At 37.8% G+C, this 26,508-nt stretch overlaps 1 protein-coding gene across 2 annotated transcripts; it reads right to left on the bottom strand.

The window, feature by feature from the left end:
• Nucleotides 1-1,342: 1,342 nt before the first annotated feature.
• elf2a (E74-like factor 2a (ets domain transcription factor)) lies at nt 1,343-26,217 on the bottom strand. 2 transcript variants are annotated; one of them, XM_061901619.1, is made up of 9 exons: nt 25,907-26,217; nt 17,653-17,736; nt 10,505-10,778; nt 9,080-9,184; nt 5,435-5,551; nt 5,253-5,336; nt 4,855-5,047; nt 4,527-4,757; nt 1,343-2,419 (listed from the first exon to the last, which is right to left on the bottom strand). In XM_061901619.1, exons 2-9 carry the CDS (start codon nt 17,725-17,727, stop codon nt 1,921-1,923), a joined length of 1,578 nt encoding a protein of 525 aa, XP_061757603.1. In that variant the 5' UTR covers nt 17,728-17,736; nt 25,907-26,217; the 3' UTR covers nt 1,343-1,920. The 2 variants fall into 2 exon arrangements, with proteins under 2 accessions (XP_061757603.1, XP_061757602.1); XM_061901618.1 differs by having other exon boundaries at nt 25,921-26,217.
• Nucleotides 26,218-26,508: the final 291 nt, after the last annotated feature.

The following is a 26,508-nucleotide window of genomic DNA, read 5'->3' as shown; positions in this document are numbered from 1 at the left end:
TTGACTTAAAACAATATTTTTAAATGTCTTTATTTTTAGTTTCAACACAAAATAAAAACAAAATAAGGATTAATTAATGTGAGGCAATGCAAATTAAACAATAAAAAAAAAACAAATAGCGGTTTGAGTTGGTCCTTGTTATTAGGGACTAGTATTACTGACAGACAGGTGTCGCGGTGTGACTGCAGCCAGGCACGTAAGAAAACCCTCTTCTCCATGGCAACGTCTCTGTCGTTTTCACTCATTTGCCGCTTTTCCACTAACGCAGGGGTAGGCGACCCAAAACGTTGGGGGGAATGTTTACAGTTACGGTAGCACAATTAACCCCGAATGGGCTGACATCACGACTAATGTGTTACACATCCAATTCGCCCAGCGACTCTTTGTCGCGCTTGGGTCCAGTGCACCACAGTTTTGTATTGAAGTTAGGTCCTTCGGCGGAGTGCTTCAGAAGCTACCGGACCCGCCCTTCTCCCCGGCCAATACTGTTTACAGCGGCGCCGGGGGAGGGAGCGAGAGAGAGAGACACACAGTGACAGAGAGAGAGAGAGAGAGAGAGAGAGAGAGAGAGAGAGAGAGAGAGAGAGAGAGAGAGAGAGAGAGAGAGAGAGAGAGAGAGAGAGAGAGAGAGAGAGAGAGAGAGAGAGAGAGAGAGAGAGAGAGAGAGAGAGAGAGAGAGAGAGAGAGAGAGAGCAGGTTAAGGAGGGCTGGTGGACGAGCGCGTGCGGGTCTAGTGGAAAAGCGATAAAACGTTTCTCTGCTCTCATCACGCAAGTGACGTCAATGTTCGGCCCTCGAGAGCCCCATACCACACCATAATTGGTAGATTCCTTCAGCTCTGCACACAACGCTGTCAAGCGCAATTCATATAAACCTCGCGGGCTCCACTAACATTAAAATTTCATATTAAGGTGGGGACCGCAAAATAACGTCTCGCGGTCCGCATTTGGGTCGTGTGTCTGAGACCATTACATCATCATTTCACACTTAGTGACATGATTTTTATACTTTTTAAATCAAAATTTTATTTAACTTGATGCATGTCTTTGTAGTCAAACAAATTGATGGGAAATAAATGGTAAACATTTTTTTATTTTGGTGGAAAATTATTTTAACCTAATTTACAACATGTAATTACATACCTTGTTTTAAGGTGTTTTTTTTTTCTTGCCTCCACTGCCAATATGGTTTCCTGTATGTGGTTCTGAGCCTGCGCTATGTGTGAAGTGTCTTGAAAAAATTGAAAATATAACAGTCAAGTTGACATGATTTCTTCTGTCTCAACCCATCACTAATAAACCATTATCACACTCTTGGTGGACTACAATGAAGCAGAATACAATTATTTTCAACATTTTTTTTATAACATTTCTGTGAAATGTACTTTATTACACTCATAGTACAAGAAAAACAATGAATATTTTACTTCAAATGTAAAGCACAAGTCTGAGTTATTTGATTTGGGTGTAGACATCTTTTCACTCCCTTTTTAAATGGCAGTACAAAAAAAAAGACACTGTTTTTGTGACCAACAGTGAAGGGGAAGGGCTTTGGACAGTAAAATGAAACAAAGATGAATTGATCTAAACAAACTCAAACAGGAAAGAAACACCTGCTGCGTATCAAAATGCTCTGTACATTTACATTTATAACAATACATTTTTCAGGCAATGTATGCGAGATACTGTTTGAATACAAATAGCAACTGCTTCATTTACAAACTAAGGCTGCCCACCTACTTTGAGCTTCTTGTTCAATAGGAGTCCCTTTTATCCTATCTTGGTTTCCTTAACGAGAACAGTCCGTGACAGTCAAAGAGTGGTGCTGTGTGATGGGGTGGGGTGGGTGACTTGCCTTCCAGGGCAGCTTGTACAGTCTGTCATGTTCCCACCCACAGTTTACCAGCTCAAATTTGAGTTCTCAGGAAGCTGAGCTTTCTTCTGGTGCTGCTGGTTGACTGGAGGGGGACGGGACGTTTGATTGTGCTGTGGAAGGCTTCTTTAGTTGGGTAGGACTTTGGACATGCTGCACAGAAATCTGCGGTTTGGCGAGAATGAGCTGTGGCACCGATGTGCCCGTTGCCAGTTGGACCATGGATGTGGTGGCTGCTTTCGTGACAGCCTGAGAAATATTTGTAGGGGCAGGTTTGGCCTGTACGAGCTGGGTCAGCTGGCCTGATTGATTTGCCTGCATGAATGCAGCAAGCTGGTTTGCTGGGATGGTGATAATTGTTATTTTTTCACCTGCTTTGGAGCCAGTAGGCAACATGGTGGGTACGGCCTGAATAACAAGTTTTGGAGCGCCACTAGCGCTGGCTACTGTAACTGGTGCTCCTGCTGCCGTGGATAGTACTGGGGAGGAGTTTAATGTAAGATGGCCAAGAGAGTTAGTCATCACCACAGGCATGGTGCGGATGGACCTGTCAGAAAAAAAATCAGGGATTATCATATGTACACCATATATTTACATCACATATACACCATAAATATAGTCCTGAAAATTCTTGGGACGGAAGCATAAGGCTGGGTCTCGTTTCTTCAATTTTCGCCACAAGTTCTCCACTGGATTCAGGTCAGGACTCTAACTTGGACATTCTAAGACATTGACATAATTAGTCTCTCCAGGGTTTCGCGACGTCGCCAATTCATACAAACTCAACCAATTCCTGCAAATTATGCAGAGCCTCTGACTTCATCCAATCCTCACAATTTCCCTGCACATTTTGGCCAATCAGCGACATTTATGGCAACAAAATTTGTCCCAGGAACATTCAAGCATTATTGTTCAACCAATCAAATGTCTCCCTTCATTGTTTGCGTCTTCAATTCCTTGTTTACATTGACAGATGCATTTATTCTCTCATTTATTACTCATCATTCACTCATTTTACCAACAAAATCGCAGATATAGATCGCTCTAAAAAGTTTATAAATGTTCTATAAAAAAGTGCGAGCAAACTACGAAACATTAGCAAAAGTTTACAATCAAATTTCAACTTTCAAAACGTGCGTAAATGTGCATAACTTCCGAAACTTGTTGACGACAAAGCAGTCAGCCAAAAATAACATAACAAGAAGACTTTTGCTGGTGTTCGTTCTACAAACTATGCACACATTTGAGTGAATTGGTCACATGCATAAGTATAAAAAAATGCCAGCAGATGGACAACTCTGTTGGTTAACATATGTATTAACTATGCTAAGCCTAAATTTACACTTTATGGAAAAAAAGAAGCTTTTATAGGCATATTTATGTATACAAAATCTTACAAAAGTGAGTATACCCATCGACTAGTTTAACTACAGTACATCTTTTTGAGGGAAACTATTAGAAATACAGTTTGGATATACTTCAGAGTAGTCAATATACAGTTAATATACAAAATGTACTTTTCATAGTATAGTCCCTTCAGATTATTTGCATTGTTTACTTGTTGTCTTCTTCATAAGTAATTTTTAAATGTGAACGTTTTTTTCCCCGCAAAATGTAAAGGCTGAGATACAATTTTTAGTTTTTTCCTTCCTTATATCATTACAAGGGGATAATCAATTTATTGCATCTTTAATTTTCTCCTGTGATTTTATTGCACGCACGCACACACACACACACACACACAAAAACCCTGCACTTTTCATCGCAATTTTTGGGAAAACTAGAGCTATTTAGGCCTCTCAAAATAAGTCCACGAGATCCTGGGGAGGGACTGTTGTCAATGTTCAAAAACGTTTATTTTAAAATGAAAATAAAGCACATTTTGTTAAATTTGTTGAAATCCTGGGTTGTTTAGGGTTACAAAAATATAACACTTAACACACTGATGTCAAATTCATAAAATCGTTAATGTTAATGAAAAAAAAGTCCGTAAAACATTGCAACTTTTGCCGCAAATTTTTTAAAATGCTGCGGCGAGATCATGCATTTTAGGCCGCAACAATCACAAAAAAAGTCTGCGAAATGCTGGAGTGACTAATAATTATGTAAAATACTTCACTCCCTTGACAGTATGTTTCAAATCATTGTACTATTCCAACTCCCAGTTGTGGGTGAGTTTCTCATTGGATTCCTTCATGTTTATGTGACTAAACAAAAGCCAGGCAAGATTATAATTCCAAGCAGTTCGTCTACACAATGTAAGTACTAGCTGAAGAATAGTGCTCATTGTCAAGTATGGCAGTAAAAATGTGAGGCTTAGAAGTATGCTCATCATTGGTATTGATTTAATTGTAGTATCGTTTAAAACGTATACAAAAGCCATCTCTAGTATCATCTTAAAATGGGTACGCCTCTGTACCAAATCAAGAGTTTCTCTAATTATTGCATGAATACACCCCTAATGTTCAGATGCTCGAACAATCATTCTATCATGTATTTTTCTCTAGCAAAATATTGTTAGTTCTCATAGGTCAACTACAATGATCTAACAATAATTACAATGCTAAATTATCTGATAAAACAATGTCCATTTTTGTCATTGGGGTGCATGACAAAAGCAATTTCAAAAGTTTGAAAGGAAAGTAGTGTCAAACCTGGTGGTAGTATTACTGGGGATGATGGTGACATAGGTTTGTTGACCGTGGGAGGCAGCAGAGGCATTTGCACCCAGGATTTCTGAACTTTGCTGGCTGGACAACATGCTCTCGCTGTCTTCAACTTCATCATTATCATCAATGATTCGAATGTTCTTTGGCATGTCTTTAAACTGGTAGGCCAACCTCTGACCCTCCACCTTTGCAAGGATGCCACGCTGGTAATAATATCTGCATATGAACACACAAGATTGATCATATTCTACAACATCTCCATATTTATCAGAAATTGTATTTCTAAGTTTTTGTATTTTGTAGAGTGGCTGACCTTAGGGCTCGGCCCATTGTTTCATAGTTCATATCAGGCTTGTTCTTGTGTTTTCCCCATAGTTTGGACACCGCCTTGGAATCAACCAATTTAAAGATGCCCTTTTCTCTTTGCATCCATTTAATGTATCTAGGACAGGTGTTTTTGTCCTGCAATAGCTCTAGAAGAAACTCCCACAGGTAGGTGGTATTTCCTAGAAGAAAAACAATGTCACCAAGTCTAATACAAATTAGATTTTTAGGACACTTTGACTTGAATAAAGCACATTGATATGAGGAACGGGAGCTTTTTGGCTTCATTTAAGGCATACTGACTCCACTTTCAAACAGGTCGAGCTTCTACACACATTATTACACTGTCCCTTAATAAAGTATGCACATAACATGCATATGCCATACCTTTTCCCTCCCTCTGCCTCTTTTTCATCCCTGTGTCAAAGGAGCCATTGGATGTAGGTTGATGCATCTTTATCTTACGTCCACCTAAAAGTGTTGAATTTATTTATTTTTTGGGTCTCCTTTGCATCTTTCAACATCAAACAAAGCAAATTACTGTCTAGAATGAGTCTTATTGTACTGACCTCCTCTCTTCCTCTTGGCAGCAGGTTCACAATCAGGTGGGATTGGGAAGGATTCCTCCTCCTCTAATGATCCACACTCTGTAGAAACTTCCACCACTGTCTCCATCATCACATCTTCTGCTCGGTCCAAACACATAATTTTCTCATTCTAGTTGCATCTCTTCAACAAATACTGAATCTTTACTTCGATGCAAGTACATGTAACTAAGTAGGTAAATAAAGTCAATATTCAGAATAATTCAGCAATTTATTTTGACTGTACGTGCATTCCCCTTCACCTTAATCTTGGATGGTCACCTAAAAGGCGGCACAGGTGCAGTGCAAAGTTGAGTGAGGGACTTCGACTTGTGTACCAGCAGGCAAATTCAATTTCAAAATACACCCAGGCTAAACTTTAGATCAGGGGTACCCAAACATACAGTCGTGGTCAAAAGTTTACATACACTTGTAAAGAACATAATGTCATGGCTGTCTTGAGTTTCCAATTATTTATATAACTCTTATTTTTTTGTGATAGAGTGATTGGAGCACATACTTGTTTGCCGCCAAAAACATTCATGAAGTTTAGTTCTTTATGAATTTATTATGGGTCTCCTGAAAATGTGACCAAATCTGCTGGGTCAAAAGTATACATACAGAAATGTTAATATTTGGTTACATGTCCCTTGGCAAGTTGCACTGCAATAAGGCGCTTTTGGTAGCCATCCCCAAACTTCTGGCTGACCTTTGGACCACTCCTCGACAAAATTGGTGCAGTTGAGCTAAATGTGTTGGTTTTCTGACATGGACTTGTTTCTTCAGCATTGTCCACTTGTTCTCAATGGGGTTTACGTCAGGACTTTGGAAAGGCCATTCTAAAACCTTAATTCTTGCCTGATTTAGCCATTCCTCTACCACTTTTGACGTGTGTTTGGGGTCATTGTCCTGTTGGAACAATCAACTACGCCCAAGACCCAACCTCCGGGCTGATGATTTTAGGTTGTCCTGAAGAATTTGGAGGCAATCCTCCCTTTTCATTGTTCCATTTACTCTATGTAATTGTTCCATTTACTCTATGTAAAGCACCAGTTCCATTGGCAGCAAAACAGGCCCAGAGTATAATACTACCACCACAATGCTTGACGGGAGGTGTGGTGTTCCCGGGATTAAAGGCCACCCCTTTTCTTCTCCAAACAACATATTGCTGGGTATTGTGACCTCCAGAAGGTCTTATCTTTGTCCATGTGATCAGCAGCAAACTGTAGGCAAGCCTTAGGATATTGCTTCTGGAGCAAGGGCTTCCTTCTTGTATGGTAGCCCCCAAGTCCATGTCGATGCAAAACACGCTTGACTGTGGACACTGGCACCTGTGTTCCAGCAGCTTCCAATTCATTGCAGAACTGCTTTTTGGTGGTTCTCGGTTACCTCTTGATCATTCTGACCAATTTTCTCTCAGCAGTAGGTGATAGTTTGCGTTTTCTTCCTGATGGTGGCAGTGACAAAACTGTGCCATGCACTTTATACTTACGGACAATTGTCTGCACAGTTGCTCTTTGTACCTTACGCTGCTTTGAAATGGCTCCAATTGACTTTCCTGACTTGTTCAAGTCAATGATACGTTTTTTTCAGATCTGTTGCTTTGACTTTCCCATTGTCGCGTTTGTAACCGAGTCTAATGACTGCATCACATGAGCCCTATTTTAATGGGTTCAGAGAAGTCAACAGGTGTCGTCAATCATAACCACTCACATTAAGTTAAGAGGCCATGCCATGAAGCTAATTTGATTTGATTGTAACTTTTCTACATCACCAAAATTGATCATGTATGTTGCTGTATGTATACTTTTGACCGACCAGATTTAGTCACATTTTCAGTAGACCCATAATAAATTCAGAAAAGACCCAAACTTCATGAATGTTTTTGTTACAAACAAGTATGTGCTCCAATCACGCTCACAAAAAATAAGAGCTGTAGAAATTATTGGAAACTAAAGATAGCCATAACATTGTCCTGCACAAGTGCATGTAAACTGTATATATATCCTATGTTGTACTATAATTACTTTTTTGAATTAACAACCTCTGAGCGCTATTTTGCACTGTTTTAATTGTCTTTGTTCATATGTTTATGTTTTTAAGTGTTGAACTTTATAAATAAAGGTATATGGAAAAAATATATATATATATATTTGCTCATTTGTGTTGCAGTGAATACGGCTGAGGGAGCGCTCAGTCATGCATGAAACATGCTCATTTTCCTAATGAACATGACATGATGTCACAGTAAAAAGGACTATTCACCTACAGTCATAAAAAGAATGGCACAATTTGGGCCCCCAGATTTGTTTCATTTGCCATATGGAGGCAGCGCTTATCCTGCTTTCAAACCTTACAAGACTTTTTGTACGCAGTTAGAATGCCATAGCCAAAGAAAAGAAACAGACGCAGCAATTTATGAATGACAGCAAAGTTATTGAGGTAATTTTAATAAATTAATTTTGCTTTTACTGGTCGATTGATTGACTTACTACGATCATCACAGTCCTACCATTGTAAAACATTTTTAATGCTTCTGGACATCAAATTCAATGAGTTTTAATGCTATTAAAGGTGTTAATGTTTGCATAATTCATTTACTGCCCCACTGAAACCTTGTGTGTGCTTAACTTTAAGATGCTACTTTAAACTTGTTGTGCGCCGATTAAAGCGGCTGTCACAAATTATCCCAGTTTGATCTTAATCTACCTGAGTTGTTTGCGAAATTGGCCGCCTTTGTGACTTTTGAAATTGTAGCAGGCGCTTGTTGCTACCACACCATCTTTTTACAAAAAATACAAACAAACATATTAAAGCTCTGCAGAATTATTTAATGTCACTACCAAGATGGAGATATATATATATATAAGCTAACAAATGTCACCAAACTGGCCATTAGAGACAAAATAGAAGGTGATCAGACTTGTATATTCCAAGTACATTTAAAAGAGCTTTTCCTCGAATCAGAGGATAGAAGCATGTACTTCACATACAAATAAAAGGTAAACACCCAGATGTTTTAATTTGATAAAAATAAATAAATGTGACAAGAAATTATTTATTTTTTTAACTCCCAAGTGTTTCATCTGCCTTGAACCTCACTGCATGTCACCGTTACTGCACCACACACAAAATTGGCTTTAATTTATCGCAGTAAATTACTTGCTTTTAAATTTACGTAAAAAATTGGCCCAACGTTTTGACACACACAATTTTATGTCATACACAACCATTTTTAAATGTTTTAGATGAGAGCAAAATTGCCCAAAACTTGGTAACAATATTCTCTAAAGTTCTGTCAGGGTGTATTTTGAAGCAAAATTTGCCACTGAACACCAGTCATAATAACTGGCTATTATATTGACCTGATCACTGACTGTACAGCTCTTTTCAGGCAACCATAAGTGGTAACATAATGAAACATGTGCGATCTAAATAAATTGTATGAATAATTTGCGTTTATATGATTAATGTGACAGTTTATGTGATAAATTAAATGTGTGAATTTTTGACAGCCCTACGAGGGCTAATATCCTTATAAGAAAATACATCAGCAACTAGTTACGGTATTCTGGTGAAAATACAGATACACTCTGACAAGTAAGCTTTCAAGCATGCAAGTGTGTTTACCTGTATTGCGGTCATGCAGTCCTCCAGGAGACTCCATATGCAGAAGAGCTTCAGCTGCTTCAAATGTTTTATCAAAACAAACCACGTCCTGACCTGACATCTCCACTAAAAAAAGACAATGAGCATTTGTTATTACAGAATTGATTCAGCCACACCTTTACCTACAGACTGACTAAAATATAGTGGGTTCATGGGTCACCCTTTTGTATGAAGAATTTGGTTGTAATTTCTAATCCGAATTTGTTGTGGTTATTCATCCATCCGTACATTAATCTAATTTATCTATCATCTATTGGACTTACTCAAAAGAGAGACACAGATGACTGCAGCCAATTACTGTGAATAACAGGGAGGGCTGCAGCAATCAATTATTTTAGTAGTTGAGTACCGGTAATCTATCGATTAATTTGTTCGATTAATCCAATAGTTGGATAAAACACACTTGAGTAGCCTCAATGCGTAGTTTAGGGAATAGAGTTGAGTAAACAAAGATTATTTTGCTAACCATAACCGTTCTTTTTTATATATAAATACATTTACATGTTCAATATTGAAATTACACTTAACAAAAAAACAATGAATAAACAATAACAGTTAAAAATGTGGAAAAAAAACAATGTTTAAAACCTCGCAATAAATAAATACAAGAATCAAGTTAAACAATAAGGCAAAGTATTGTAATGCATTACAACTTATAACACGTCACTCATATTCAAATAATAAAGATGAAAGCACATTGTGTAACCTTAATACATGAGGTACATAGTTTAAATTGTGTGTGTAATTAAAGCAAACACATTTTAAAAGGTATCCATTGGAGAAGTGATGTTTGCAATTGGGAAAAACAACTCGTTAGCGTTAACATACAAACTGGAAAAACTAACATGTTCTCACATGCCCAAATGTGTTTGACTAATCCTTTCGTTATGCGAGTCAAGCATATTAAATGGTGTCAGCCAACTGCAAAAATAGACTTTTACTTAGTTTTAGGTTGTTTACTTGGTACTAACGCAGGGTGCTTTCTGGAAATATGCTACACAACTACCGGTATACTCTTTTCTAGGCGTACCCAGAGATTTTTCTGTTGTTGTTATTTGGAATAAATCCTCTTTTTTGTTAACCTAATGCTCTGGTGTGCAACTTGTGCATATATGTAAATGCTGCGCCAGGAACACTAACACTGAGAAATTAATTGATTAACGCGGACCCAGACTTAAACAAGTTGAAAAACTTATTCGAGTATTACCATTTAGTGGTCAATTGTATGGAATATGTACTGAACTGTGCAATCTACTAGTATCAACCAACCAATAGTATGTGTCACCTGGAGGGCAGAAATACAAAACGATTGATTTTTTTTTTTTGTAATTAGGAATTGTAATTAATGCATGAAACCGTAATCTTACAAGTAGTATAATCTCTTACCAGTCTCTGCCACTTCTGTGACCACCTCCTGCTCGTCAGCCACATCTTGCATGATGTAAGTCTCGTCATCATAGACCAGTACCTGTGCAGAGTAACACTCTTCCAATTGTGCATTAGGCACCTCCTCTACGATCACTGCGGGGCAGCCATCATCCTGCACTTCCACACCTTCCTCTTCCTCCACTTCGTCACCTCCACCCACAATTACTGCCTCTACCTCATGCTGAATTACTTCGTCATCCTCCTCCTCCTCCTCAGCTGGCTGTGGCTCACACTGCAGTTTGGAAAGATGCAAGAAGGCAGATGTGTAGTTGGTTGGTTGCAGTGTATCCCACAGAACTGCAATCTATTTGTCGCCTCAGTTCGTTGCGGTGGTCAATGACATATTCATCAATTTTGTTAATTGACCAAGACGCGTTTGCAAAACGTGAGTAAAAAAAACAAAAAAACATGAAACTTAGAACAAATAGATTTAGAGCATTTTTAAAATACACACACAAAACTGTTATGCTTGTCGGTAAGGGTGGGTATCCTTTTAAATTGTAACCGATACTAGTACCAAATCAATATTTAAAAAGAAAACTATGTGCTTGAAAAAATAAAAACATGCACATTTATGCAAAGAAAAAAAACACACAAAACGCATCTTATTGTTATGGAATTTTATCACATTTAAGCTACACAGACAATTAAATGAAAATTCTTCATCCAGCCATCCATTCATTTTCTATAGCTTGTCCCTCTTGGGGTCGCTGGGGCCTATCCCAGCTGCATTCTTTCAATTATATATAATAAATGATAACTCACGGTTTCCACTTATTGTATTCAATCATGGCGCACCGCTGTTGCAAAATTTATGCCTCCACACCTTAAACTGAGGGGTTTTTAAGTGAAAACAAATTAAACTAATGGAATGTATTGTTGCATTCATAAGAAGACACAGAAAGTCAAACACTCTTTTTGACTTTTAAATGATAAATGGGTTGTACTTGTATAGCGCTTTTTCTACCTTCAAGGTACTCAAAGCGCTTTGACACTACTTCCACATTTACCCATTCACACACACATTCACACACTGATGGAGGGAGCTGCCATGCAAGGCGCCAACCAGCACCCATCAGGAGCAAGGGTGAAGTGTCTTGCTCAGGACACAACGGACGTGACGAGGTTGGTACTAGGTGGGATTTGAACCAGGGACCTTCGGGTTGCGCACGGCCACTCCCTCACTGCGCCACGCCGTCCCTTTTATTGACAATCTTATGCTACAGTAACAACCGGCCCACTTCCAACACACATTGCCTCCCATGCAAACACGCCCGTCTCCATGCTTCCCACGGCACACAATTCCTTCCTACTTCCTCTTCTCAGCCAACACTGTGTGTTCCCAGACCATGCGAAGATTTAACATCATAACACACAAACATACATATTAACACTAGGAGGTAGAGGTGGGAATCTTTGGCCACCTCACAATTCGATTACGATTCATGAGCTACTATTCGATTATAAATTGATTATTGATGATTCTTTAGTTTGTGTATATTGATGCAGTTTTAAATTACTTTCTGTTTACTAAATAAGCGTTTATTCACTTGAAACATTCAAAAACAGTGCATTAGAAAGAATAAACAGTTAAATTAATTACCATCACATTCATTATGTTATATTAAATGTGTGCAAAACTGGAACATAAGTCCCCTATAATAACGGAGCGAGTCGGATCTCTCAATGAGGTGGCTCACTGCAGTTGGATACATTTTAGAACTGTCTGCATTACATTATTTACAATAAATAAATCGATTATCAATCATTTGCGCTTACTAATCATTTTTATAATCATTCATGTCCGAATTGCGATTAATCTAAAAATGTATTATTTCCCCTCCTGTACTAGCAGGTCAATGAAGTACGAATGGATATACATAGTTTATTTGCGTACTATTGACTAATGATGCACCATAAATTCGGCTGCCGAAAAGAGACTTTGACTTGACTTAATTTCGATCACAGCAACAAAAAATACTCTCCATCTATACAGTGGGGCAAAAAAGTATTTAGTAAGCCACCGATTGTGCAAGTTCACCCACTTAAAATGATGACAGAGGTCTGTAATTTTCCGTCGTAGGTACACTTCAACTTTGAGAGAAAGAATGTGAAAAAAAAATCCAGGAATTCACATTGTACGAATTTTAAAGAATTTATTTGTAAATTATGGTGGAAAATAAGTATTTGGTCAACCATTCAAAGGTCTCACTGATGGAAGGTGGTTTTGGCTCAAAATCTCAAGATACATGGCCCCATTCATTCTTTCCTTAACACGGATTAATCGTCCTGTCCCCTTAGCAGAAAAACAGCCCCAAAGCATGATGTTTCCACCCCCATGCTTCACAGTAGGTATGGTGTTCTTGGGATGCAACTCAGTATTCTTCTTCCTCCAAACACGACGAGTTGAGTTGATACCAAAATGTGTACATGGATGATACAGCAGAGGATTGGGAGAATGTCATATGGTCAGATGAAACCAAAATAGAACTTTTTGGTATAAACTCAACTCGTCGTGTTTGGAGGAAGAAGAATACTGAGTTGCATCTCAAGAACACCACACCTACTGTGAAGCATGAGGGTGGAAACATCATGCTTTGGGGCTGTTTTATTGCTAAGGGGACAGGACGACTGATCTGTGTTAAGGAAAGAATGAATGAGGCCATGTATCGTGAGATTTTGAGCCAAAACCTCCTTACATCAGTGAGAGCTTTGAATGGTTGACCAAATAATTATTTTCCACCATTGTTTACAAATAATTCCTTTAAAATTTCTACAATGTGAATTCCTGGATTTTTTTTTCTCATTCTGTCTCTCACAGTTGAAGTGTACCTATGATGAAAATTACAGACCTCTGTCATCATTTTAAGTGGGAGAACTTGCACAATCGGTGGCTGACTAAATACTTTTTTGCCCCACTGTACATTTTGAACAAAGCAAATAAATAAAAAAATAACACAACACTATGTGTCCGAAAAGGAGGAGGAATAAGCAAAAGCAAAAGCTTATAATGTCCTGACCCATCACTCAGATATAATAATCTGATTATTTGCCAACAACAGAATGCATGATGACCTTAAATAAAACTATTCATCTAGTACATAATATATATATTGAGTATGTGATTACATAATACATTAATAATGACATCCATGAATACGCAAAAAAATAAAATAAATAAATAAATAAATAATGAATGAAATTAACACTCATTTCATCAAATGTAGTGTATATAAATAAAATATAGGGCTGGGCAGTATGGCCGGAAACCATATCACGATGTACTCTTTTTATATTGATAGATATTGATCATTATCAATACTGTTTATGACTTACTTGAGCATGCCAATAAATACAGTGAAACCAATTTCAACTTACTAAAGTGTGTAATTTATCAGTGGAGAAGGTGTTTGGTGGCCAGGTAGGACGAGCGTGGCTGAGGTAATAAAAAATTTAAGTAGAGTTGAAGATAGTTGCTCTGCTCGACTATAGTCTGGGACTGGGAGCAGAACAGCAGGAAAGGCGTGACACTGTAGTTGATGCTGTTATGTGATTGACTGTTAGTGTGTCACTCCCATTGTTCAGTGACACTTCCTGCTTCCTGTTTGCTGGGATCCTAAAGCGCAAACTTCATGAAACAAATCTGGATTCATAATTTCTGGTTTCTTCTGACCAAAAAATATTAATATATATTAAATATTCAATCGAATGCATTTTATACGGATATCGAGTGTGCGTCTATCGTGATATATATTGATATCGTATTATCAGCCCAGCCCTAATAAAATATATCCTTAAGATATTATATGTTTCCTACTCCTTGTTGTAGTTGTATTTATTTTTAAAATATAACAATGTTATTGCTTTGTTTGATTTCCTCATGCAATTCAAGGTTTCCCTGAGATTGCTTAGATACCTGTGGCGGTATTGTTAGGGGTTTATGGACATGACACTATCGCAATATTTGCATAATCTGCTATGATGATATGAATTTCTTTAAAAAGGTTTAACAATTGTATACATATATTTGAAACAAATATTTTATTAATTACTATTAATATGTATGGTTATACAGTTTCGCCATCTTTTCAATTGTTGCTGCTTATTATTATTAAAAGATTATTACAATATGTTTTGAGACTTTTAATGTCTATTTTATTTAAAAAAAAATACTAACAACAAATCTAGCATCTTTTTATGGTGTTATTATAAATGTACTCATTTTCAGAACTCTACTCACCAGATCCATAAATTTAATTATTTGCGGCGTTATAAAAAGTGCATTAGTGTGTTCCCAATAACCAACATTGTGTAGTATTCTCAGTAGGCCAAATTTTGCTGGATGATACAGTATATTGACCTACAAATTATTGCCGATCAACAATTATATTGCCATTTTTTTTATGAGACCAAATTACCACTGATGTAATGTTAATACATAATATTAATGATGCATGTATATACTTTCAAATGCAATAAACTTGTATTTCTCAAATATTTAAACATTGAGAATGGAATGTAAACTTAAAACTCCAAGTTAAATAAAGCACACATTTATCAACCCAAAAATATATTTGTTGCACTTGAAAAAAGGTTACAACCAAAAGCAATACAATACCTTAGATTGGAACTGCACTTTTTGGGGGGAATTTTGCCTATTGTTCACAATCATGAGAGGCAAGAACACATGTTTTTTTTTGTGGAAGTCACCGTTGTAGCCTTCAAAGCCCTCTAAGAGAACTTCAAAACCATGATGCACTAATGTAACCATTAGGGGTGTAAAAATTAATTGGTACAAACCGATAACCGATTTTACCTTTAGAGGTAGGAATACATCGTTTGGCGAGCCTCTAGATCGATCTAAATGCAATACGGATCGGTCAATATCCGGTCGTAATGTCATGAATCGGTTGATTGTAGATCTGTTTCAAAATATGGCTGCTCTAATCTTGCGAGATTTCTTTGATGATGTAATACAAGAGAACCGTTTTCTTTTGCAATTTAAACAAAACAGAGCAAAATGGGAGACAGCACCAAAAGAGTTTACAAACAATGCACTCCCAAATCTCAAATATAAAGTGGGGTAAAAATTTGGATAAAAAAAAAAAAAGAAGACTGGTCAGTTGGATACAAATATGACCATTTGTAACGTTTGTAAAGCAGCGATAAAGTAGTGGCGGTATGAAATATCTGAGCACACACCAGTTGTGACAGCATGAAGACACTTAAGCCGGCGATGAGGGAGCTAAGGTAACAGACCTACCAACTGGCAAGATAACGACAACATCTACTACACTGTTCATTGTGCTAAAGACTGAGCTGCAGGGCTGCCAAGCGAGTCACGCAATTTAACTCATTCTCACACCACACTTGACATTTTGCACGCTTATATTTCCCCATTCACTACTCTATATTAACTGTTTTCATAATAACAAACTAGTTTCCTCGTGGCCTACCGTAGTTCGAGTAATTCTGATTGATTTCCCGAAAGACAACAACCAATGCATAAATTATTTTACCTAAATCTAGCCAACCACGGAAGGTACCACGCAGTGTAAACCAATCAGAAGAAACTTAAGACGGGACTCTTAGTCTTTTTTTTTTCACACCCTTTAACGCAGTGTCGTCAACTTGGTGACTTTCTTGCTACATCTAGTATCTTTCCAACTCCTCGTAGTGACTTTCTTTCTCCAAAGGGACTAGTAACAAATCTAGCAATTTTGGGGGGCATGTTTGGAGACATGGAAGCGCGTACACTCTAATGTCTTTAATGTACGAGCGGTGCTGCTGTGAGCCTTTCCTCTCAGGTGGTCACCTGTCTACTGAATGTTTGCTCTTAGACAGCTTGTACTGAAAACACATTTTGTTGTACTTTTAATGACAATGAAGTCCATTCCAGTCAAAGCAAAAAGAGACCCACACTCACTATGTACAAAGCTGCTGCTGTTTCTGCCTTGGTTGAGATGTAAATGTTACATCACTGTCACGCTTCAAAAAAAAAAAAAAATCATTGTTCATGTCAAAGAGCCAGTCAATAAAAGTGGTTTGTTCGTGAATATCTTAACTTTTCAGTCTTTTGATCAAGTTTGATACGATAACATTTAACAATGTAGAAGAAAGAAAAATACAACTTAACTAAGAATCATCAGAAGAATATTAATCTACAGTTGTAATCATATTTTTTTTTTTTTTAAACTCAGATCTGTTCTTAGTTTGTGGATTGCAAAGCCTTCAAGTTGATAATAATACTATTGCTAATCATTCATACAGGAACCTCCTGTCTATTTAGAAAATAAACACAACATTGTTCTTTCATGATACGTTTAATTTTATTTTCACCATGCAAAACTTCTATCTGCATTGAATCGTATCACATCGAATCACAGCGTTTTAAAAAGTATTCTTAGCGAATCGTATTGTGACCCATGTATCAAAAATTACATCGAATCACCATTAAAGATAGAGATGCACATCCTTAGTAAACATGATATATAATAATAATAATGCAGGTACTAATTTCAAACACATTAACCTTAGATTTACCATTAGTTATTTTTTACTACTGTAATTTAAGGTAAATAATTGTTGATTATACGAAATAAGTAAACAAAAAAATAAAATATTTCAATATAATTAACTCTCAATCTCTGTTAGCAAAAAATTGCACTTCAATAAATAGATAATTGACTATCGGCCCAGGGCTACTTCACTGCGCCATATTCGTGCTGCTGTCTTTAATTTGTGACTTTGGCCCAATTAGCAAACAAAATCGGACTTACTTTGTTGTTTCACTACCTGACATTCAAGCAATCTTAGCATCGCTTCATGTCTACCCCTGCACTATCTGCAGTGTGCCAGTGATAATTATGCTTGTAAGATGTGTAATTTATTTGCTGCCATTGCGGAAAGAATTACTAACTTAGAAACATCTGCGCACTGTGTATGGACATACTTTAGCTTCGACTGCTACCCCGTCCGGATGCTACATTACATTGATGATGCATTTCTCTTAATTGTATACGACATGGCCAAAATGTGTCAACAACATCCATTGTCACAATGGGGAAATGTAATAAAAATCTCTATAATACAACCAGAAGTCTTACCTGTTGTGGCTCCTCCACCATGGTAACATACTCCACAATATTACCTCCTCCATCTGATACAACCACAGAGGTCATCACTCATTCCTAAAAACACAAAAGAAGTGTATTGCTTGTTAAGACTGCTAAATACAAGAGTGAAGAATGTGTGTAAATGTGAAAAAAAATCAAAAACGTTATTGATATGCATGTGTGTACACAGAAATTACAAATTACAAACCCTGTTTCCATATGAGTTGGGAAATTGTGTTAAATGTAAATATAAACGGAATACAATGATTTGAAAGTCATTTTCAACCCATATTCAGTTGAATATGCTACAAAGACAACATATTTGATGTTCAAACTGATAGACATTTTTTGTTTTGCAAATAATCATTAACTTTAGAATTTGATGCCAGCAACACGTGACAAAGAAGTTGGGAAAGGTGGCAATAAATACTGATAAAGTTGAGGAATGCTCATCAAACACTTATTTGGAACATCCCACAGGTGTGCAGGCTATTTGGGATAAGTTGGGTGCCATGATTGGGTATAAAAGCAACTTCCATGAAATGCTAAGTAATTCACAAACAAGGATGGGGCGAGGGTCACCACTTTGTAAGCAAATTGTCGTACAGTTTTAGAACAACATTTCTCAACGAGCTATTGCAAGGAATTTAGGGATTTTACCATCTACGGTCCATAAAATCATCAAAAAGTTCAGAGAATCTGGAGAAATCACTGCACGTAAGCAATGATATTACGGACTTTTGAACCCACAGGCGGTACTGCATCAAAAACCGACATCAGTGTGTAAAGCATATCACCACATGAGCTCAGGAACACTTCATAAAATCATTGTCAGTAACTACAGTCGGTCGCTACATCTGTAAGTCCAAGTTAAAACTCTACTATGCAAAGCCAAACCCATTTATCAACAATATCCGAAACGCCGCCGGCTTCTCTGGGTCCGAGCTCACCTAAGAGGGACTGATGCAAAGTGGAAAGGTGTTCTGTGGTCTGACGAGTCCACATTTTAAATTATATTTGGAAACAGAGGACGTAGTGTCCTCCAGAACAAAGAGGAAAATAACCATTCGGATTGTTATAGGCGCAAAGTTCAAAAGCCAGTATCTGTGATGGTATGGGGGTGTATTAGTGCCCAAGTTATGGGTAACTTACACATCTGTGGAGGCACCATTGATGCTGAAAGGTCCATACAGGTTTTGGAAAAGCATATGTTGTCATCCAAGCAACGTTATCATGGACGCCCCTGCTTATTTCAGCAAGACAAGTGTTACAACAGCGCGGCTTCGTAAAAAAAGAGTGCGGGTACTTTCCTGGCCCGCCTGCAGTCCAGACCTGTCTCCCATCGAAAATGTGTGGAGAATTATGAAGCGTAAAATACAACAGCGGAGACCCCGGACTGTTTAATGACTGAAGCTCTGCATAAAACAAGAATGGGAAAGCATTCCACTTTCAAAGCTTCAACAATTAGTTTCCTCAGTTCCCAAACGTTTATTGAGTGTTGTTAAAAGAAAACGTGATGTAACACAGTGGTGAACATGTCCTTTCCCAACTACTTTGGCACGTGTTGCAGCCATTAAATTGTAAAAATACAGTTTATGAGTTTGAACATAAAATATCTTGTCTTTGTAGTGCATTCAATTGAATATGGGTTGAAAAGGATTTGCAAATAATTGTATCTCGTTTATATTTACATCTAACACAATTTCCCAACTCATATGGAAACGGGGTTTGTAAAATATTCGCTGCATATAGTGTATTACCAGTAAATCATAGCTGTATGTCTCTGATAATTAGTATAATCACAAGGGTAATTTAAAACATTGAAACATTGCCAATTAGAGATGTCACGGTATGATTTTTTTTAATCACGGGTATTGTGACCAAAATTATCGCAGTTATCATTGTTATCGCTGTATTTTTAAATTTACTCAAAAAATTCTAAAACTACTTACAGTATATTCAAATCTTATTTAAAAAAAAACACAAACTAATGCAGCTGATAGGCTCCAGCGACCCCCTACGACCTCAAAAGGGACAAGCAGTAGAAAATGGATGGATGGAAACAACACATTCAAAATGTATGTATCTACCTGAAGTATAACATTTAATGTGCATATGAAAGCAACACAAGCATTATACAAAAAGTATTAAGGCAAAAAAAACATTACATAAATAAAAATATGTGAAAATTGTGCAAGATGGCAATTTATGAACATAAGACAGAACTGCACTTTTTGTCCATATAGACAAAAATATGAGCTCTAGTTTTACATAAAAGGCTGCACGGTATGGCCAAAATAGCAATTAAGATGATTTTTTATCAATATTGTAACTGTTATTTCTTTGTGCACATATGAAATATTTATAAAGTGTTTAGATGTATTCATTTATTTAAAATATTCATAAAATGTAATATTGCCAGACAAAAAGTGTTCAATGTTATAGGTTTACCTTTATCGTTACTTTTTTTTAACTAATATTCGTCCAACCTCCCATTTCTGTTTACCCACCGTCTGCTTGTAAGTACTACGTGATTGTGAGCTGCCAAACATCGTCCTCAGCTCGTAAAACTAGCAATGTATCCCCGTATGAAAAAAAAGTCAAAAACAGAAGAAGATATCATCCACTGTAATCTACCACATAGTGAAGGACATACACTATTTGATTTCCTATCATACAGCTCATTTTTATTTGACAGTTATTTAAATATCTTCTGTAACATAATGCGCAAAAGTGCACTTTGTTTTAAACTATTGTAGTGGCATTCTGTACAAAAAGTGCACTTTAATTTTGTGTTGTTTTGATATGTCCTCTTAGTGACATCACTAATAGCTTGTTTTAAAATGTCTCTGACAATCTTGCACTTTCTGTTTTGAAATTACATGAAAGTTTGTGCCACGGTTTAATCAATACAGTTTTGGTAAATTGACTTAGTTGTGATCTCTCTCTCTGCATGACAGTTTAAAATTAGCATATATTAATGCAGTATGAACAAGAATGTTTTAATGTTGACACATAGAATCATCATACTTGTGTGATTATATGCATCAAGTGTTAATTTAAGGCTAAGGCAAAATATCGAGATATATATCGTGTATCATGACATGGCCTAAAAATATGGAGATATTAATAAAAGGCCATATCGCCCAGCCCTACTACACGCACACGCGCACGCGCACGCGCACGCGCACACGCACACGCACACGCACACGCACACGCACACGCACACACACACACACACACACACACACACACACACACACACGGTTACCTACGGTGGCCGAGAAAAGTCACAACAAATGCAAAAGCGACAAGACAATATACATTACAACACAACAACTTTCAGTAACAGCACGATTGCAAACACCACATCACAATGATATAGTGCAACAACACAACTTTAAGCCACCGATTAACAAAACAGAAAGGGCAGCAGAGTACGTTACGGTGACGGACCAACTTCCTGAACATAGTATATTAGTATTATCGAAACAGTGAAAAAAAATGATTTACTACTCAAAAAGTGGTCACACTTTACTTAATTTACCAACTTCGTTCTAAGGAAGTTGTGAGTCACCAAAACTTGTCTGCTGTCACTTCCTTTCCGTTCTTGTATTGTCGTGTTTTGGCTAGTTGTGGAGTTATGGATGTATGTTATTTTGTTGTGGCGTTTGCATTTGTTGTGACATCTCTCTGCTATTGTAGCTGATTATTATTAGAATTATTGTAGCAGGTCAAACCACTGTTCATTTAATCTTGGTTGCACTTAGGGCTGGGCAATATATCGAGTTTGTAAGATATATCGATATATTTTTAAGCAAGATCCAGCACCCCCCGCGGCCCTACCCCACCCCCCAAAATGGGACAAGTGATAGAAAATGGATAGATGGATGGAAGATATCAATTAAGAAAATATTGTAATATCGACATAATTTATTTCACAAAAAAAATTACCAAACATCGCTTATTTGTTGTGTTCCTTGTTCTCCCCCGCTCCCACTGCATGGGTTACAAAACCCCTCCTCTTCCTCCTTCCAAGCCGTGCACATTTGGACAAATGTATGCCTCTGGATAAAACATTAATTTGAGTTGTTTCCCATGTAAGCCCAAATAAAAACTGTTCCGGAGTTGCCAAGCAGGGCATATTTCGCACGAGAAATACTGCCAAAAATGTATGTCGAAGTGAAGAAGATCATAGATTGATCATTTTATTTATGTCATACTTAAACAGTTTATTTTCTGTGCTGTTAATACCCATCTTGACTGAGTTAATAAAAGTGCCACTGACAACTTCAGCAAACCAATCCATCCCTCCCTCCCCGCCTCACAGCCCCCCAACACCAATGACTACCTCCCCCAACTTAACACCTCACCCTCAGAAGGATGACTTCCCCCTCCCCTAGCCTATCTCAGCTACAATCGGACGGAAGGCGGCGTACACCCTGGACAAGTCGCCCCTCATCGCAGGGCTAACACAGATAGACAGACAACATTCACACTCACATTCACACACTAGGGCCAATTTAGTGTTGCCAATCAACCTATCCCCAGGTGCATGTCTTTGGAAGTGGGAGGAAGCCAGAGTATCTGGAGGGAACCCACGCATTCACGGGGAGAACATGCAAACTCCACACAGAAAGATCCCGAGCCCGGGATTGAACCCTGACTACTCAGGACCTTCGTATTGTAAGGCAGACGCACTAAGTCCTCTTCCACCGTGAAGCCCCCCTTTTGTTTTATTCCTTTGTCAAAAACAACAGCAAAGGATGAGGGAAATCTACTGTTGTATTATTTAATGTTGCAAAACAGAAACAGAAGTACCAGAAAAATCTAAGGTTGGTGACTGTTCTTTTATTCAAAAGTTATTGTATATTGAAAATGAGAGCATAAAGTGTTTCCTCTTGTTAATTGAAGTGTTGGCTACACTTTATTCAAATACAATGTGAATACATTTGGCCATTACTTGTTGTTTACTTGCTTGTTTGTATCCATAATTCTTCTATCCATCCATTTTATACCGATATACATCTATATCCCTTGCAAAATAAAAGGAATATAGGAAACTTCACCTGCAGTATCCAGTATTTATTTCACAGTCACACTGGGTTTTTGTTTTCCATCCTTCCATCCATTTTCTAGAGCTTATTCCCTTCGGGGTCGCGGGGGGCTGGAGCCTATCTCAGCTACAATCGAGCGGAAGGCAGCGTACACTCTGGACAAGTTGCCACCTCATTGCAGGGCCATCGCAGATAGACGTTTTGTTTGTTTTTATTTTCTAAAAAAAAATACTGAAATCATAAGATCATTCATTAAGGATCATATCAGTCTAAACCAGGGGTCACCATACTTTTTGAAACCAAGAGTTACTTTTTGGGTAGTGATTAATGCGAAGGGCTACCAGTTTGATACACACTTAAATAAATTGCCAGAAATAGCCAATTTGCTCAATTTACCTTTAATAAATAAATATATATATATATATATATATATATATATATATATATATATATATATATATATATATATTAAAATGGGTATTTCTGTCTGTCATTCTGTCGTACATTTTTTTTCCTTTTACGGAAAGTTTTTTGTAGAGAATAAATGATGAAAAAAAACAACACTTAATTGAACGGTTTAAAAAGGGAGAAAACACGGAAAAAATGAAAATTACATTTTGAAACATAGTTCATCTTAAATTTCGACTCTTTAAAATTCAAAATACAACCAAAAAAAATGAAGAGAAAAACTAGCTAATTCTAATATTTTTGGAAAAAAAAAATAAAAAAATTTATGGAACATCATTAGTAATTTTTCCTGATTAAGATTAATTTTAGAATTTTGATGACATGTTTTAAATAGGTTAAAATCCAATCTGCACTTTGTTAGAATATATAACAAATTGGACAAAGCTATATTTCTAACAAAGACAAATCATTATTTCTTCTAGATTTTCCAGAACAAAAATTTTAAAAGAAATTAAAAAGACTTTGAAACAAGATTTAAATTTGATTCTACAGACTTTCTAGATTTGCCAGAATATTTTATTTGAATTTTAATCATAATAAGTTAGGAAGAAATATTTCACAAATATTCTTCGTCGAAAAAACAGAAGCTAAAATGAAAAATTAAATTAAAATGTATTTATTATAGTTTACATTAAAAAAAAATTATTGAACATTTATTAAATTGTCAGGAAAGAAGAGGAAGGAATTTAAAAGGTAAGTGTTTAAAAATCCTAAAATCATTTTAAATGTTGTATTTTTTCTCTAGAATTGTCTTTCTGAAAGTTATAAGAAGGAAAGTAGAAAAATAAATTAATTTATTTAAACAAGTGAAGACCAAGTCTTTAAAATATTTTCTTGGATTTTCAAATTCTATTTGAGTTTTGTCTTTCTTAGAATTAAAAATGTCGAGCAAAGCAAGACCAGCTTGCTAGTAAATAAATACAATTTAAAAAATAGAGGCAGCTCACTGGTAAGTGCTGCTATTTGAGCTATTTTTAGAACAGGCCAGCGGGCGACTCATCTGGTCTTTACGGGCGACCCGGTGCCCACGGGCACCGCACCGCGTTGGTGACCCCTGGTCTAAACAAATAATATTGTCCCTAAATCGATTCGGCAACCATAAATTCTAAATGAAATCGTTGTTATAACGAAACCTTACACACCTAATGTACAAACATGATTGAGGCATTATTTTTGGTGATTACATTTTGTAAAACGTTTGTAGAAATGTTTAAAATATTTGTTCTATTTATTTGTATGCATATTATACTCTTTATTAAACAACATTATGTTTATTTTTTCGATCATCCATCCATCCATCTTCTTCCGCTTATCCGAGGTCGGGTCGCTGGGGCAGCAGCCTAAGCAGGGAAGGCCAGACTTCCCTCTCCCCAGCCACTCCGTCCAGCTTTTCCCAGGGGATCCCGAGGCGTTCCCAGGCCAGCCGGGAGACATAGTCTTCCCAACGTGTCCTGGGTCTTCCCCGTGGCCTCCTACCGGTTGGACGTGCCCTAAAGACCTCCCCAGGGAGGCGTTCGTGTGGCATCCTGACCACCTCATCTGGCTCCTCTCGATGTGGAAGAGCAGCGGCTTTACATCCTGCCAGATGGCAGAGCTTCTCACCCTATCTCTAAGAGAGACCCGCCACACGGCGGAGGAAACTCATTTCGGCCGCTTGTACCCGTGATCTTATCCTTCCGGTCATGACCCAAAGCTCATGACCATAGGTGAGGATGGGACTGTAGATCGACCGGTAAATTGAGATCTTTGCCTTCCGGCTCAGCTCCTTCTTCACCACAACGGATCGGTACAACGTCCGCATTACTGAAGACGCCGCACCGATCCGCCAGTCGATCTCACAAGCCACTCTTCCCCCACTCGTGAACAAGACTCCTAGGTGCTTGAACTCCTCCACTTGGGGCAGGGTCTCCTCCCCAACCCGGAGATGGCACTCCACCCTTTCCCGGGCGATAACCATGGACTTGGAGGTGCTGATTCTCATTCCGGTCGCTTCACATTCGGCTGCGAACCAATACAGTGAGAGCTGAAGATCCTGGCCAGATGAAGCCATCAGGACCACATAATCTGCAAAAAGCAGAGACCTAATCCCGCAGCCACCATTTTTTCGATCAGTTAATTAAAATCTTAAAAAGTCAAAAAGTATCATCAGCGAAATTGTCTCCGAATTTACGCGGTATCGGATCGATACCAATTTTTGGATCGCCCTCCTCTAATGTTGTGAACCGACAAAATTGACGTACCTGTGTAAGCTGACACAAAACTAATAGTTAACAGTTCATCCAACTTCAAAACACGACAACATAATGAAAACAACACACCCACTAGCACTCCTCGTATTAGGAGCGCGACCGTCACATCGCAAGCTAATGTTTACTTTCTGTACGCTTTGGCTAGTCAAAGTGCGGTTAAAGCAGACTTTATACTGCTCTAACATCAGTTAACGAGTTAAGGGAATGTGATGAAGTGCTGATCAACTTATTTACAACCAACGAAAGAATTCCGCCTTTTTTACAACACAAGATATTTGACAGGGAACAGACTGAAAAGAGTTCTGTTCAGTGCGCAGCTGTTAGCATTAGCAATTAGCTCGCTGACAGCCTATATACCGTTATGTAACACAGCTCCATGGTTCGCAAGTAGCGCCAAGTGCAGCAAAACTAAGTCCATGTCAGCGAGGTGAGCCCCCCACTTGCAGTCCAAGTGTACATTAGTGCACTTACTTCACGCCTCTTACCTTGTTTTGCTGGCCACACAAAGTAAGCTCCACAGCTAATGCTAGTCGGGCCTGATGTTAGCCTAGTTGGGAAGCCAAAGCCGCCAGTTTCCCTTTTTTTTTACAAACGTCGTTCTGCGAGTCCTTTTTGCTTCCGAGTCTTCACAGGAGATCTTCCAGTCCGCGTTTGAATCCGCGCGATATGAACGAATACATACCGCACATATGTGTGGATTTGCGCTAGTTATTGGCTATCGTGAAGCTTTTCCGGCGCGCAGTCTGAACAGATACTGCGGGGCAAAGTGTCGACTGCCGTGACGTCACGAGGACAACCCCGGTTCACAACAAGCGACGGTAAAAGGTCGACTAATAAAATATCGAAATTGTATTACCCTATAAATAAGTACATGTTCGACCCTATGATATTAGTAATTGCGTTGCTCTGTTTTTATAATTATATTGTCCGTGACGGTGTTCTTAATTACCAAAATAATAAATGTACAGGAACTAAAATGATGAAAGCAGCATTAAAGGCCTAATGAAATCCACTACTACCGACCACGCAGTCTGATAGTTTACATATCAATGATGAAATATTAACATTGCAAC

This window comes from Nerophis ophidion, linkage group LG05, assembly GCF_033978795.1.
Source record: "Nerophis ophidion isolate RoL-2023_Sa linkage group LG05, RoL_Noph_v1.0, whole genome shotgun sequence".
Taxonomy (NCBI): Eukaryota; Metazoa; Chordata; class Actinopteri; order Syngnathiformes; family Syngnathidae; genus Nerophis; species Nerophis ophidion.
This window is presented reverse-complemented; position numbering and strand designations above follow the sequence as displayed.